The 17,285-nt window shown below is 38.2% G+C and overlaps 1 protein-coding gene across 1 annotated transcript in view; it reads right to left on the reverse strand.

The window, feature by feature from the left end:
- Positions 1–14,254: 14,254 nt before the first annotated feature.
- The window catches only part of nisch (nischarin), a 62,864-nt gene continuing 59,833 nt past the window's right edge, over positions 14,255–17,285 (reverse strand). The window contains exons 20-21 of the mRNA XM_060835477.1: positions 16,117–16,278; positions 14,255–15,161 (exon numbers count right to left, since the gene is read on the reverse strand). Coding sequence (XP_060691460.1) covers positions 14,533–15,161; positions 16,117–16,278 — 791 coding nt within the window. The 3' untranslated portion in view covers positions 14,255–14,532. The remainder of the gene's footprint in view (positions 15,162–16,116; positions 16,279–17,285) is intronic.

The following is a 17,285-nucleotide window of genomic DNA, read 5'->3' on the forward strand; positions in this document are numbered from 1 at the left end:
GCAGGTATACACATACTGAGTCAATATTATATAAATGTTCCTAACAGAAAAAAGCTGCACAAAATTCAAGAGATGTTTTCTCACCTTTCAATAACTGCCTTTCTTGCTATCTGCTAGTCTACATATAGTTACAAATATCTATTGGTTGTTGTGTAATTAAGATATTGTTAACACGTCGCAGTTTCGCTGGGCTCTCCTTTGGCTGGATAATGGTACAAATCTCTCCCGTAATAGAAGAGGTTTACACACCTTAGTTAAGAGTTTAATAAAAGCAAAATAATGTCCCTTCATGAACATCAAATAAATTCCATTGATGCGTGACTTCGAAATTTAACAAAATATGGTAAAATTGTGTGGGAAGTCTCAATCCTGTCACCCCTAATTTGACAGTTTACCTCCGGACGCCTCCTGCTTTGGTTCACCATACATTCCGATGATGTAACAGCCCTAACCTGAGAGCCCTCTTAAAATATTTAAAAGCTCTTTATATGCAGCAGAGAATCAGCCTCCTTACAACAAATCACAGCTCTTGAAATCCTTTCTCCAGCCCAAACAGAGAAGCCTGGATCGGTTTTCGCTCAAGATGCGCATGATCTGGATGCTCCTTTACCTGATTCCTGGTGTTTTGACACGAACCGCTCACGGGCTGCTGCTGGGGGCGGATTTAAGTAAGTCTGGAAATTTAGCATCAACTCATTACCCCAAAAATGGATCTTTGGAAAGGCAACTTTAATCGCTAAATGCAGTAGCTTAATTTTTTTAAAGTAAATTGAAGCATGAACTTTTATTTGACCAAAATCTTAACATCTGCAATGTGTTATTATCGAGGACTGGTTAGGAGAAGGGTTTGCAGGAATCTGAATTCTGCAAAAGTTTGTCGCTAGCCCTTTTTTTAAAAAATGACGAATCTTTGGAGGAGTGGACGGAAGATGGGAAAAGCATTGGTAAATCTTCCTTCCAACAACCAAGTATCAATAGGCTCCATTTATACAGCACATAGTGCTGAAGGATAGTGCCGCCTTTTTAGAATTCAATATTTTAAAAACTGCAAGTTGAGAGAATATGAAAATTTGGGGAGTTGGGCAAAAGCCATTCTACGCCAGGTGCTACCATCTCGGTGTGCATGCATCTCCTTCACCCTGACCAGGTGAGTCAGAGCCATTCAAGAGGATAGTACATGGTGGTATTTAACCAAAGGTGTGAGGGAGGGAAAGCAGGCGAATGACATCAAATCACTTGAAGGTGCAGTCACCATGGGCCGAATGATCTCTTTCTGCGCCGTAATTCTTCTGTGATTCTGTCAAATGTCATTCTTCCCAAGAGGATTTACTTTTGTATTATTTATACTTCCAGTCCAGGTTTTCCATCCCAGGTGTAACATCTCCAGTGGGAGATTGCTTCACTGCTGCCTTGTCTGCAGCAAACCTGACACACACAAGTTGGCCAGGGAACAGGGTAGTGTGTTAAAGTGGCAGGCAACTTAGGTCTGCTTAGTCTCAGGCTTGCTGCAGTGTTCCAGTGAAGCTCAGTGCAAACTGGAAGAACAATACCTCATTTTCCACTTGGGCACTCTGTAGCCCCTCCATACTCAATAACGAGTTCAATACCTTTAGGGTCTTGAACTCCCTCGTGTCCTAGCCCTCTACGACACAAATCCAGGCTTTGTTATCACATAGTCTGCCATTACAGACTACCTATTGTTAGCCACTAACAGTCCCCAATAGCAGAGAGTATGGTGCTGGAAAAGCATCCAATGCTGCTGACCTAAAGTGCCTTTACAGCACCACACTCTTAACTCTGATCTCCAGCATCTGCAGTCCTCACTTTTTCCTAGTCTCCATGAGCAGCCATTCATCCTCCCAGCCAGATCGCTGTCCACTCCTTTGGCTGTCCAACTGTTCTTCTCTCTCCAACCCTACCTACTGTTTTATTCCTTGCCACCCCCCCAACCCTATCTTCTGAATATAAAACCAACATTTTCGTAACTACCACCAGTTCTGAGGAAGGGTCACCAGATCTGAAATGCTAATCTTGATTTCTTTCCACAGATGCTGTGAGATCTGCTGAGCTTTTTCCAGAAACTTCTGGTTTTGTTCAGTGAGAAAAACTAGCTTTGCAAATAGGAGGTGAGGAGAAAAGTGGACAGGTTGGGGAAGGGGTACTATTTCTGGAAACCTTTTCCATCTGCTGTTAAAGAATTTTAAAGAAATTTGGAAATATAATACTAGTCACTTATTTGTGACTAAATGACAATATTAGGATTTTAAAGAAGTAGAAACCAAATACTTCAAGATGGAATGGTCACCCTTTCAGAGAACTATTCTCCTAACTCCTGATCCACAAACATATTTATTGAAGAAATGATGTACATTATGAAGCAAGTTTCAATTCTTTTAAAAAGGAAATTGCCTCCTGGCTCTGAACAGGCTCTTTAAGGCTATTATCCAAAGTTACCACAAGAAGGAAAAGGAAATTGGTCTAATTTTTAAAACTTACTTTATTCCAATGTCCATTCCTTTCATGTAGGATTTATAATGTAAAATTACTCCAGAATTGTGCATTTTAAATGCTGTTTTAATGAAAATGTCTACAGGGTTGCAAGGAGAAAGACATCTAACTAAAAAAAAGTTGGAGAGTGTGACTGTCAGAAGTAACAATGTAGAGTTTATCATATAGCAGAAAAAGCAAGGGTCCCAACACTGACCTCTGGAAAACGCCACTGCAAACTTTATCCTAGCTGGAAAAACACCCATTAACCATTCCTCATTAGTTAGTATCTTACCACTCAGACAGTTTCATGCTGCCCCTTTAACTCCATGAGATCTAACTTTATTCACAGGTCTGTTGTGCAACATTGTGTCAAAACGCCTCTAGACGTCTGTGCCCATTGCATCATTACCATTGTCCTGATCAAAGCTCGTCATATTACCGCATCAGAAACTTCAGTAAGTTAGTCAAACATAGCTTCCCTCGGAGATTCATACTGGCTCTCCTACACTTGCATTTTTTCCATGTGACCATTCATTTTGTCCCAAGTTATTGAGATTGATGAAGGTCATAGATATCTCAGTAAAGAATAAAGGACCATTATGTGGGCCATGAAGAATATTGTTTGACACAAAAATATTAGTTCTTCTTTAAATGTTGATGCACTTATGCTAAGATACTAATATTGGCTATCTTTATTTGCCAGTTAATACTTTTAACTTTTTTTGATTGCTTGGCTCCAGTAGCATTGCATCTTAAATGTGATCATAACATATTAAATTACATTGTATCCTCTCCAGTCTGAAAATCTATTGTTTCCGAACATTAGATGGTTGGAATGGTTTGAACACCCCCGAGTAACTAGGGATCATGTAAGATGTAGTATTTATATAAATTAAATATTATTACTGTTTTGATAAAACATTGTATTCTTTTATGCTTCAGATAAATATTGATATATTTGTTTTCTCAATCAAATACTAATGGGCACTCCAACATCATTTTATTATCCAGAGAATTCTGGGATCTGGAAGTGACTTGGTCCCAAGCATACAGTTTGGAGAGGTGCAACAAACCCTGCCCTAATGCAATTCCATTACAGAAAGATTCAAAATTCAGTTAAACAATGTACTGTAATCCTGAATAAAATGCAAAACTGATACAATGTTATAACTTGGCTTGATCTTGAATTTAAATGCACCCTTGTGTCCTTCCTAGACCGGTGTTCACCAAGCCTAATTGGAAATCAATGGCAGGAGCCACCATCGCTGGGTTGCAAATTTTGCCGCTGTTTAAAGTTGGGCAAAGATCTCTTCCAAGAATGTGAAACGTGAGTAAATCATCATTCAGACCCTAATCAATCTTTGCCCATGAACAAATCAAAACTAATCAATTCAGATTTTTACTATGACTAAATGTTGACTTGTGCCCAACTCTTAATATCATTTAAAGGACCCCTAAAAGTCACCACTTAACTCTCTTCTCCCCTAAACCATGCCACTTCACATTACCCAGACCACCTGTATGCACTGAAATACCCTCCATTGCCACCACTCAGTACCAGCTATGTTCAGTTCTTAGGAACCTACAACAGCAATGGGAATTGTTGTAAAATCACTAGAAAAATCATTGAACCGCTTAACAACTCAAGAAAGCCTTGAATTCAAACTCATCATCATTGACATAGATCCAAAGTCCCTCAACTAATCATTTAAATTCCTTAGGTTTGTAAACAAAAACTACATCAAAGTTATAATCTGTTGTTGTAGGTTCATAAGTTTCAATATTTCTTGGAGAATGTCTTCTGAGATAATGCTTTTGAAGCCCAGCCAAACATTCATATGGGACAATTGCCACAGATGTCTCAGGCTTCACTGATAGAACAGATTTTATTTTAATTCTAAAAAAAAGCATCTGTCAATCAATTAAATAGTACCAGGCCCATGACATAGAGTCATAGTCATAAACGTGGAAACAGACCCTTTAGTCCAACCAGTCCACAGTAATCATAATCTCAAACAAAAACAGTCTCACCTGCCTCATGTACTTATCTAAATCTCTCCAAACATTTCTTATTTGTGTACTCATCAAAATATGTCCCTTAAATGTTGTAACTACTTCCTCTAAAAGTACACAAACCACCATGTAAAAAAATCACCCCCATGTCTTTTTAAACTCTTTCTCCTCTCACCTTAAAAATATGCCCCCTAGTCTTGAAATCTATCACCCTAGGTAAGACACCTGACATTCACCTTATCATTTCCCCTCATGATTTTATAAACCTCTATAATGTCACCTCCCAACCTTCTACGCTCCAGTGAAATAAGTCCCAGCCTATCCTTATAACTCAAACCCTCCATTTGCAGCACCATCCTGGTAAATCTCTTTTGACCCTCTTCAGCTTAATAATATCCTTCCTATAACATGGACACAGTATTCCAGAAGAAGCCTCACTGGCATCCTGTACAACCTCAACATAACATCTCAACTCCTATACTCAAAGGTCTGAGCAATGAAGGCAAGCATGCTAAATGACATCTTTTCTACTTAAGATACAAGAAAATTATGGCCTATATATTCAAATTCCATAATCCATAAACTTTGCCATCTAAATAAAAATGCTTTTATGTCTTCATGTGCACCAAGTCATTCTCACTTATTTACCTTGATTGCTGGCCTATATTACCTTGCAGTTGCAGGCAGGCAACATACTGATCTAAAAACTCTCATCCTTGTTTTCAAATCCCTCCTTGTCCTCACCTGTTCCTCAAACACACTTTCCCAACTCTAATCTCATCAAGCACTACATTCCTCTGGGATAACTGCATACTGACCTCTTATGCACTCCCAATCTTAATCCATTATTTCTGGCCATTTTCATGTCAATTTTGGAATGTACAAATTTCTCCATCTCGCTACCTCACCTTCTTCCTTTAACGTGCTCCTTTATACTTACCTTTTCACCAAACCTGAAAACTTCTTATGTAATTGTAAAATTCTGTGGTATAACGTAGACTTGAAGCTCCTTGGAACATTTTATTACATCAAGCAAACAAAATGAATTTTACATTGTAATTTGACAATTGGTCTATGTGTATACTTTACACTAATTATATATTAAAATGATTTATACTATTTAAGTGGTTCAAAACTGGCACATGTAATTAAGAAATTATGTTGAGGCAGATTTTGGAATAAGCCTAGCATACTTATACAATTAAATTTAAAAAGCTATAGGTATTGGAGATACGAAGTTCAGAAAATGCACAATTAACCAAAAAGTATAGATAACCATATGAGGATGCACAGAAGAACAGGAACTCAGTTAACAGCCAGCTCAAGTTATTCATCTATATCACGGATGTCAACTAGCCTGCTGTGCATTTTCTCTTTTTACACCTGAAATTTACAGTAAGAATACAATACACTATACAGGAATAGTGCCAGAAGACTGTATGATAGTAAATGTTGTCTCCTTGTTCAAGAAGGGGAGTAGAGACAACCCTGATAGTTATAAATCAGCGAGTCTTACTTCAGTTGTGGGTAAAGTGTTAGAAAAGGTTATAAGAGACAGGATTTATAATCATCTAGAGGAATAAGTTGATTATAGTCAACATTGTTTTGTGAAGGGTAAGGTTGTGCTTTACAAACTTTATTGAGTTCTTTGAGATGGTGACCAAACAGGTGAATGAGGGTAAAGCGTTTGATGTGGTGCATATGGATTTCAATCAGGCGTTTGATAAGGTTCCCTACAGTAGGCCATTGCGCAAAATGCAGAGGCATGGGATTGAGGGTGATTTCACAGTTTGAAACTGGCTAGCTGGAAGACGACACAGGATGATGGTTGATGGGAAATGTTCATCCTGGAGTCCAGTTACTAGTGGTGTATACCACAAAGATCTGTTTGGGCCACTGAAGTTTGTTATTTTTATAAATGACCTAGATGAGGGCTTAGAAAGGTGGGTTAAGTAAATTTGTGATTGACACTAAGGTTGGTGGAGTTGTGGATAGTGCTGAAGGATGTTGCAGGTTACAGAGGGACATAGATAAGCTGCAAAGCTGGGCTGAGAAGTGGCAAGTGGGGATTAATGCGAAAAAGTATGAGGGCTAATGGCAAGATTCTTGGTAGTGTAGGTGAATAGACAGATCTCGGTGTCCATGTACATAGATTCCTGAAAGTTGCCACCCAGGTCGATAGGGTTGTTAAGAAAACATATGGTGTGTTAGCGTTTACTGGAGAAATTGAGTTTCAGAGCCATGAGGGGATCTTGCAGCTGTACAGAACTCTGGTGCGGCCATACTTGGGAGTACTGCATACACTTCTGGTCACTGCATTATAGGAAGAATGTGGAAACTCTGGGGAAGGTTCAGAGGAGATTTACTAGGATGTTGCCTGGGATGGAGGGAAGATTTTATGAGGAAAGGCTGAGGGACTTGAGGCTGTTTTCATTAGAGAGAAGGTTGAGAGGTGACTTGAGACATACAAGATAATCAGGGGGTTAGATCGGTTGGAAAGTGAGAGCCTTTTTCCTTGGATGGCGATGGCTAGCACGAGAGGACATAGCTTTAACTTGAGGGGTGATAGATATAGGACAGATGTCAGAGCTGGTTTCTTTACTCAGAGTAGTAGGGGTGTGGAACGCACTGCCTGCAACTGTCGTAGACTTACCAAATTTAATGGTATTTAAATGGTCTTTGGATAGACATATGGATGAAAATGGAATAGTATAGGTTAGATGGGCTTCGAGGGCTGAAGGGCCTGTTCGGTGCTGTAATGTTTTATGTTCTTTATGGTCACTACCAGATCCTGCAACCAATGAATCCAATTAACATTGCCACATCTGCATTGTTAAAAATGCTACATTTCTCTTACAGAATGTTCCAACCCCTCCAAAGGCTTTCCATTTTCTTAATAGTCTTTTAAATATTGTGCGTTTTTAATGGTTTTCCAGAGCACCAAATTAAAATGGTGTGCAAGAAGAAGCCCGATTTTCATTCCCTATTTAAAATAGGAAACCTGATCTTCCTAGAAGTGTTTTGTACATCCGCCATTCTTGAATTGCAAAAGAGCCAGTGAGTTCTGGGTTCAATACCCTCCTGTGCTACATAAAACCATTTCTGCATCATATGGTTTACGTGTAAGTTCATGTATGTTCCCTTCTCTTCTCATTGCAAATGTTTGCACTAATGGAAAATGGAATGAGATCACCAAATAGGCAGATAGCTTAATTTTGGAATTATATTGTTATCTGCCTTTGATATTTTCCAAAAAACAGTACCCTAAAGCTCGCTTTGAAAATTGTCATAATCGAGCTACATTAAGTTTGAAACTACTCAGCTTGCATAATAGTTTGATCAAGATAATGATAAATCAGTACTCTCTGAACAAATAAGTTTATGTAACTCTCAGTTTAAAAAGGTATGGTTTTAGACTTTTGAGAGCTTTAGATGCCATTTCAAACAAAATTTTAAAACATTACTCTCTTGAACATTTAATTTGCAATTTCCTCCTGAACTAATATACTAATCTGTTATTCACAACAGCCCAATGAGGCCTTCAGCTTGGCCGATTGGATGTGAAAGGGTTCGTGTTGACTGTAACTACACAATAGTAAGAACAAATAGACCTGACATTCATTGTCCAGGATGGTCATACACCAGCTACAAATACCTCATCCGAGTGACTGGATTTGTTTGGGATGCAGAAACTGGAGTGATTGGCACACCGGAATTTAAACAAAGTGATTTCGCACAGCAGTCGGCTCCCTCAAACATCAAACAACAGGAAGAGATCCTAAACACAGGAAGCCCAGCTCAGCTGAGCAGCATTAAGAAACAAAAAAGACGAATGAAAGCCAAATTGAATACTAAAATAAAGAGGAAGCAATCATAGATGCTTTATTAAGCAAGCATGTGAATTTTACATAGCTTGACAATTAGTCGAGGTATATACTTTACACCACTTATATATTAACATGGTTAATGCTATTTAACTGATTCAAAGCTGGCACATGTAATTAAGAAATGATATTAAGACAGATTTTGGAATAAGTCAGCATACTTCTACAGATAAATTTGAAAAACTATAAACATTGGAGATGCAAGGTTCAGAAAGTGCACAGCTGACCAGAAACTATGGATAAGTTATTGGATAAGGATATCTAATAGAATAGGAACTCAGTTACAGCCAATTCAAGATATTTCCCCATCTCATGGATGTTGAGTGGCTTACTGTGCATTTTCTCTTTTCACACAAGCAATTTACAATAGGAATAGAATGTTTCTAGACCACATTGGATGTACAATTTCACTTGCAGTCCCACCAAAGAACATTTCTGTAGGTTGCTTTGATTCACAATACTGCCACCACTTTTTTTGATAGCTTGAATTGTGTCCATTTATGACTAGATGAATTACTATTGGCAAAGTTATATTCTGCTTTATTTTCTTTAATTCTGAATGAAACCAATTAAGAATATTGACTCTCCTGTGCAAATTGTTAATATTGTCTGACTGCATGAGGACCTAGACTTGACCAAACTAGTAAGTTTTTGTTTGGTAAAGGTAACATACACACAGAAAAATATTTTCTACTTTCAAAAACAAAACTTCAATAAACCTCTTGAACCTTTTGACATAAAATATATGTTAATATACAAGCACAATTAAGTTTAGAAACACTAATTTTGTTCCAGTTTGATGGGCTCGGGTACTGCATTAACCATTATCTTACAGTAGGGACATTTGGAGAGGACTGTTGACTGTACAGTCAACATAATTAGTAATCTTTCTGCAGAAAAGTACTGTGATCACTACACAGGTGTTGCTAACATAATGACATGTAGTCATATGGTCTGTAACTGTTAATGTTTGAAATTAATGACATATGCTCATCAATAAAAGTGTTCGAAATTGTGATGGACCAAAAGTTGTCTTACAAACATCTTTAAAAAGCATTCTTATAAAATACTTTTTGCAATTTGATAGCAGATTTTGTTCCTAATTACTCAAAGCTACTTTTGTTCCAGTGGGTTTGCTTCCAGGTTCTACCACCAGAAACTTGTAAATGGCTAACGGCCCAATCATTATACTCTTATGAATATTTGCCCAATGCATTTAACTTGGAACTTCACCATTGCATATCTTTAAAAGGACTATCAGTTACATCCCTTCATACAGGAGTTGTATGAAAGAACAATGAAAACAAAAGACATACATAACCTGAGATATCAGCAAAGTGTGAATGCAGGCAATGCCAAAGGCAGTCACAATATAATGTATATAGCTTAAACGTACAGTTAACATTTACAAGTTCAGTGTTTATGTATCAGCAGAGTTTGAGATTTTTCTCTGTAAACGCTTTTTTTTATTTTGAATGGATTTGTCCATAGGATGTTTCTGTTGTCCACTCCTAATTGCCTTGAAGGTGGAGGTGAGCTGCACTCACAAACCACTGCAGTCCACATGTTGTAGATACACCCACAGTTTGCTATTAGGGAATTCCAGAATTTTGATGCAGTGTTAATAATGAAAGACAATATCACTCCAAGTCAGAATGGTATACAACTTGGAGAGAGACTTGAGGGTGGTGAAAAAGTACATAAGAGTGTGCACTCAAGTGTTGTGTTCTGGTCATAAATGAGGTTATTAGTACGATGAAGAAGAAAATATAAATAATAGATTTGCATGTGTATAAACAGAATTAGATTAGATTAGATTACTTAGTGTGGAAACAGGCCCTTCGGCCCAACAAGTCCACACTGACCCGCCGAAGCGCAACCCACCCATACCCCTAAGTTTACCTCTTATCTAACACTAGGGCAAATTTAGCATGGCCAATTCACCTGACCTGCACATCTTTGGACTGTGGGAGGAAACCAGAGTACCCGGAGGAAACCCACACAGACACGGGGAGAATGTACAAACACGGGGAGAACTGTTTTCTTATGAAAGCTTACCCAGGTGCATGCTCAAAATATGGTAGGGACACTGATGGCTGGTGGAGAGAAAAAAAAAAATAGGGACAGGCAGGTTCCCAAATAAAGTAATTTTATCAAAAAAAGGGTACTAAAGTAACAGCACCTTATTCTGGACAAGTGCATGTGTATAAGGTCAGATATTTGGAAGGAAATTGTAGGGGCAAATACAAGTCACATCATTATTATAAAATTCAAATTGAAGCGATCAGTTAGTTAATATGATTGATCTACATTTTTAACCACCATTATGTGACCTAACTGTATTTTAGTATTTAAACATGAATACTGAAAAAGAAAATTGAAAAATAATTGCCAATTTGAGATCTTGTGCCATAGTTTTTTAGGTACATTGTGTACAAGAATTAATTCACTTACTAGCTTGCGCAGGTTTTGAGAGATTGGAAATGTAAATAATACAATAAAAAATCTGTATGACAGCTCAGAGCAAGTCAAATTTTAACATCAACTCTGAGAAATCAACTAGCAGTATATCAACATAGTTCTTTCATAAGGAGTTACAAGGGATGATGTGAAGACTTCACCTAAGCCAAGCTAATATCAACCATAAAAATGCAAAGAACAGTACATATGCCAAAGAATGGGACAAATATAAAGACCATCAAAAGGCCACAAAGTAGTTTATAAGAGTGGTTAAAAAGCATTAGGAAAATAAGCTTGCAAGGGACATAAAAGACAAGGAGAAATGTTATAGTTATAGAAAAGGGAAAGCAGCTATTTAAGAGCACTATTGGCTCTCGGAAGGCTGAGTGGGGATATTGTCAACACCCACAGGGGAAATGGCTGACATGCCGAACCATTATTTTGCTTCAATTTTCAGAGCAGAAAAGGAGGATGGTTCACTTAAGTCCCAAAAAATTAAGTGGATCAGGGTCAGGGTCTAAGTAAAGTCCCCAAGAGACCATTAGCCAAGGTGGACGCCCACGGAACAGAGGGCAAATTACTGACATGGATAGGAAATTAGTTGAGTTAAATACAATGGATGTCCAATGAGATTGGTGGGTTTGGGAGCATAGCTCTTTAAACCGTCATTAATGGGTGCAGAAATTAGTCGAGGTGGCTAATAGAATGCCAGTCTTCATATCTAAAGGGCTAGATTACAGAGATGCAGATATTATGTTGCAGTTACATAGTTAAACCCCACTTTAGAATACTGCACCATGCCTTAAAGGAGGATATTTTGGTCCAAAAAAAAGAGTTCAATGTAGATTTACAAGGATGACATTTTGAAGGATAAATTCAAGGATTATCAGGAGAGACCGGACAAATTAGACCTTTATTCACTAGAATTTAGACAGTTAAGGGGCAATCTAGTTGATGCTTTCAGGATATTAACAGGAAAAAAAAAGTGTAGATAAACCATTTCTACTGATTGAGAATTCTAGAATCAGAAGGCAATATCCAAGATATTCAGGCCAGGCCATTCAGGAGAGATGTTAGAACGCATTTCTACTTGCAAAGAGTACTGAAGGTTTGAAACACTATTTCAAATGGCAGTCATAAAGAACTGATCATTGACTTCAGAAAGGAAGGGAACATGCCCCCATCCACATAAACGGAGAGGAGATTGAGAAGGTTGAGTGCGTCAAGTTCCTGGGAATGTCAATAAGAGCAACCCATCCTGGACTTCCCACATAGATGCGACGGTCAAGGCACAATAACGCCTCTTGTTCCTTAAGTGATTCAGGAAATTTGGCATGTCCACAAAGAACGCTTACCAACTTCTACAGATGCACCACTGAAAGCATATTCAGCTGGTATGACAACTGCTCTGCTCAGGACCATAAGAAACTACAGAATGTTGCGTGCACAGCCCAGACCATCACAGAAGCCAATCTCCCATCCATGGACTCTGGACACACCTCCCATCCAAGGACACACCTCATCGTTCTGGAAAAGGTGCCAACATCAAACACCCCGGTAATGCTCTCCCATCAGCAGACGATACAGAAGCTTGAACACATGCACCAGCAGATTCAAGGACAGCTTCTACCCGGCCATTACTAGACCGATGAACAGACTCTCTAACTTCAAAATAACGTTGATCTTGCTTAGTACACATGCTATATGGTGCAACCTGTATGCCTTACTCTGTTCAGGTTTTTTTTTTCACCCTATGATCCTTGCTTACTATGATCTGCCTGTACTGCTCGCAAACAAAGCTTTTCAATGTACTTAGATACAATGTTCACCCCCACGTGACAATAAATAAAATTGTTCAATTCAAATCTGAGATAGACAGTTTTTTTTATTTAGCAAGAGTATCAAGGGATATGGATCCAAAGCAGGTATATGCAGTTATGCACGGATCAGTTATGATCTCACTGAATAGCAGAACAGGCTCAAGGGACTGAATGGCCTACTCTTCTTCCTACATCCCACTTGAAGTGTTACAATAATAGTTGTATAATTTACATTGAAATATTAGAAAAAACATTTTAACATTTTTCTAGAACTACTGCAAACATTCTCCACCGGGTTCAAATGAAGGCACCATTCAAATTTAAAGGACATCACAAAATTCTTATCACAAAATAACATGGTTGGGATAATTTTAAAAAGTGCTGGATGTAATGGCAGATAGACAATTGCCTTTACAATGTGCAATATGTGGCTATATGATATGACAATGAAAACATAAGTTTTAAAATCGTTCCACAGTCAGGAGACTCCATATTACATCTAAGGTGGCATTAATTAGCTTTTAACAACACCATAGGACTAATTTTCACGTTCTACTCTTGCTGCAGGGAAGCATATGTATGATACTGGCTCTAATCTTTGACTAATGCCACTTTGGAATAGATGGTATAAAGAGGATGATTTTGGAATAACTTAACATTATATCTTCCAGTTAAGGATACCAGCAAGAATCTTGCATGTAACAAATTACTAGCAGAACTCAAATCATTTTACATTGTCAAAGCTTCAGCACCCTGTGTTCATCAAGGAAGGCCCCATTTCCAAATGTGAAAAGTGACAATATATAACTTTTAAAAAAATTTACTGGATATTCATTTACACAAATGTGCTAAGAAATGTTTGGATTGTTGTAAGGAAATGATTTCCTACTGATGCAAATGTCAAGTGGTTTCTCAATTCTCTGCAGATTAAAAGTTCCCTTTTTTACCTCAACCAGTGCTGGCCACAACCAGACCATTTTCTCTTTATTGTTTCATAGGATGTGAGCAACAGAGGCTAGGTCTACATTTGCTTCCCATCTCTAATTGCCCTGGGATTCAGTAGCCTGCTAGACCATTTCAGAGGCATGGTAAGAATTGACTATGTTCAAATAGGAATGGCAGATTTCTATTCCCTAAAGGACATTTGTGAACCAGTTGGGTTCTTAAAATCACAGTTAATGATAGTTTCATTGTCACTATTACTGAGACTAGCTTTATATTACAAATTCATTAAATTCTAACAGCTGCCATGGAGAGATACAAATCCATGACCCCAAAGCATTAGCATGAGCCTCCAGATCACTAGTTCACCACCACGACACCATCTCCCCCATAGAAGTAAATAAATAACTGCTGCCTAACTTTCTCATTCCAGATAGGGAACAGAACAAATTAATTTGAATCTACATCTCATTAATGTTATAGTACTATGTAATAATATTCAAAATGCAGCTTAATCTGTAGAAAACTATTCATTGAATATCATAAAAATTTGATTAAAGCAAAGTACCTTTTTTAAAAAAATCCAGGACCAATAACTTTATTTCAAATTCATTATAGCAGCATGCTACACAAAATTGTCCATTAGATAAACATTGCACTTAATATTTCAAAAACGTTCAAGCATAACATATAAGTGACCTTTATGTTCAGTTTATATTGCACAAAAGCAGGATGCATAAGTGTGTACAACTTGTTTACACTGAATTTGTAAAAAATAAACTTTAAAAGCCCTAAACATCAAAAAAAAACTAGTCTGACTCCCATGATATTTACAATCCCCAAGAGTGCTGTACAAATAATTGTTAATCATCAGTACAATTTAGTTTTATAGCTTATTGGTCATACTTGGCATCAACAAAAGGTTAACCAGTAAGTTCAACTGGCAGTTCTCTACTGCAAAGCAGTTCCCACTGTCTAGCAAGCAATGCAATCAGCTTCTCACGACTTTCAGGACTGGCTACAAAGAGACACCACTGAACTTCACTGCTGGCATTGCTCTGGTATTTTTTATTTGCAGAAGAGGCATTAAGTGGATGTCCAAAATGGTCAAGCATCATGTCACTTAAGAGGTCACGGTTCTGCACATCATCAAACACAAATGTGATGGCCTGTGGATAAGTCTGATAACCCATGAGTACGCGATCAAGATCGCGGATCCTCCTGGCATCAGTTAATTTGTACTTATCCCTTTGTGGAGGCTCCTTTGCAAATTCTGGCAATGGGTAACTGACATAATCTTCTTCAAATAGAAGCATATCGTAACTAGTCAAAATTAAGGTTTTAGGATGTAGAGAACTTTTGCTAGTATGAGAAGGCGTCTCCAGAAACTTTACTTGAAATGCTAAAACATACAAAAGTATGTTCGATGTCTGGAGGTTATTTGATTCCTGTATGTTTTCTGCTACTATATAAGTCAAGTCACCAACTTCTTCTTCACTTGGGTAAATGAATTTCACCCTGGAGTGGACTATTTCATAATTTTCCATTTGACCTGTTCAGAAGAGACGCATACAGGTTACAAACAGCCCTTGCAAATTAACATATTTTACATAAATTGAATTGCAAACCAATATATTTAATTTTATTTGGTGTTGCCTCTAAAGAGAATCTGAGCTGAAAATTTGTTGCTGGTTAAAGCACAGCAGGTCAGGCAGCATCCAAGGAACAGGAAATTCGACGTTTCGGGCCAGAGCCCTTCATCAGATTCCTGATGAAGGGCTCTGGCCTGAAACGTCAAATTTCTTGTTCCTTGGATGCTGCCTGACCTGCTCTGCTTTAACCAGCAACAAATTTTCAGCTCTGATCTCCAGCATCTGCAGACCTCACTTTTTACTCTAAGGAGAATCTCCCTTAAGGAAGGGTTAAATAGGAGCTATAACAATGTTCACTCAAATTAAGATCCTTTATGTGCACTAGTAGTAGAATGGACAGTGTATTCAATAAATTGTAATCAGAACCTAATAAAACATTTAACTCCAAAATATACTGGGAATTATCTAACAATGGTGAGAACTTATTGAATGATTATCTTCAGATTTATGCACTAAATTCAGTTCACACTGCCAGTCTTTATGAGCACGAATCATATGCAGGGAATCTGATAGGATAATAACAATCAGAAAATTTACATCAAGAATATATAGACAGTTTGAAGGTCTTGATTACAATCCTAAACAGGCAGTATTATAAACTGCGGCAGTCATTTAATATTCAGGTAAGAAAAATCAGTTAGAGGCCATGGTTTTTTTTTCTATATACCACATTCTTAAAATATTCTACAAACTAATGCATAAATAAACAAGTATCTTCCATTGTGCAAATCACTAAAAGGGCAAGTGTAACCAAAGGACTAATTACAGATTTTAGGTAAGATGTGGTTGCACAATTTCCTTTAAATAGCTCTTCAGGGTAGACCACCCAAAATTTTACAATCCAGTTTACATTACCTGTGCTTTTCTTTCCAAATTCTGTATAGAAATCAAGTTCTACCGGTTCTGGCGAAGGTGTCCGTTCCAACAAAGATAAAACAGCCATTAACTGCTGCACAAAGTTGTGTGTGGTATAGCTGTCCCTGGTCAGGCAAGCAACAATGTGCTCAGCAGATGGGCCTAGATCAAAAGTTATAAAAATACAGTGAAGCAACAATATTTTTAAAATGTTGAATTTGTCAGATCTAGAAATAGGAGCTATAACCACACTGATGCTCCAAAGAGTAACCCATCCAGAGCCATTCCCTGACTAATAGACCTAACACGATGGGCAATTTAGCATGGCCACTTCACTGGACCTGCACATCTTTGGACTGTGGGAGGAAACTGGAGCACCTGGAGGAAACCCCACAGACATGGGGAGAATGTGCATACTCCACATAGACAGTGGCCTGAGACTGGAATTGAACCTGGGACCCTGGTACTGAAGTAGCAGTTCTAACCACTGAGCCATTGTGCCACCCCAGAACTGCATTGTTTGCCTAAGTGTAGTACAGCTTTCCCTCATTCTGAAGAACACTTTTTCCAATAATAAAGATCTTAAACAGTGGAAAATTTTAACTTGTTAGCTGACTGTGCTTTGATGACAAAGCACATTTATTAGAACGTAGAACAGTACAGCACAGAACAGGCCCTTCAGCCCACGATGTTGTGCCGACCACTGATTCTCATGTATGCACCCTCAAATTTCTGCGACCATATGCATGTCCAGTAGTTTCTTAAATGTCCCCAATGACCTTGCTTCCACAACTGCTGTTGGTAATGCATTCCATGCTCTCACAACTCTCTGTGTAAAGAACCCACCTCTGACATCCCCTCTATACTTTCCTCCAACCAGCTTAAAACTATGACCCCTCGTGTTAGTCATTTCTGCCTTGGGAAATAGAGTCGCTATCCAGAGACTATCGATGCCTCTCATTATCCTGTATATCTCAATTAGGTCCCCTCTCCTCCTCGTTTTCTCCAACGAAAGACATCCAAGTTCAGTCAACCTCTCTTCATAAGATAAGCCCTCCAGCCCAGGCAGCATCCTGGTAAACCTCCTCTGAACCCTCTCCAAAGCATCCACATCTTTCCTGTAATAGGGCGACCAGAACTGAATGCAGTATTCCAAGTAGAGTCTAACC

Source organism: Hemiscyllium ocellatum, chromosome 14 (genome assembly GCF_020745735.1).
Source record: "Hemiscyllium ocellatum isolate sHemOce1 chromosome 14, sHemOce1.pat.X.cur, whole genome shotgun sequence".
In the NCBI taxonomy this organism is placed as follows: Eukaryota; Metazoa; Chordata; class Chondrichthyes; order Orectolobiformes; family Hemiscylliidae; genus Hemiscyllium; species Hemiscyllium ocellatum.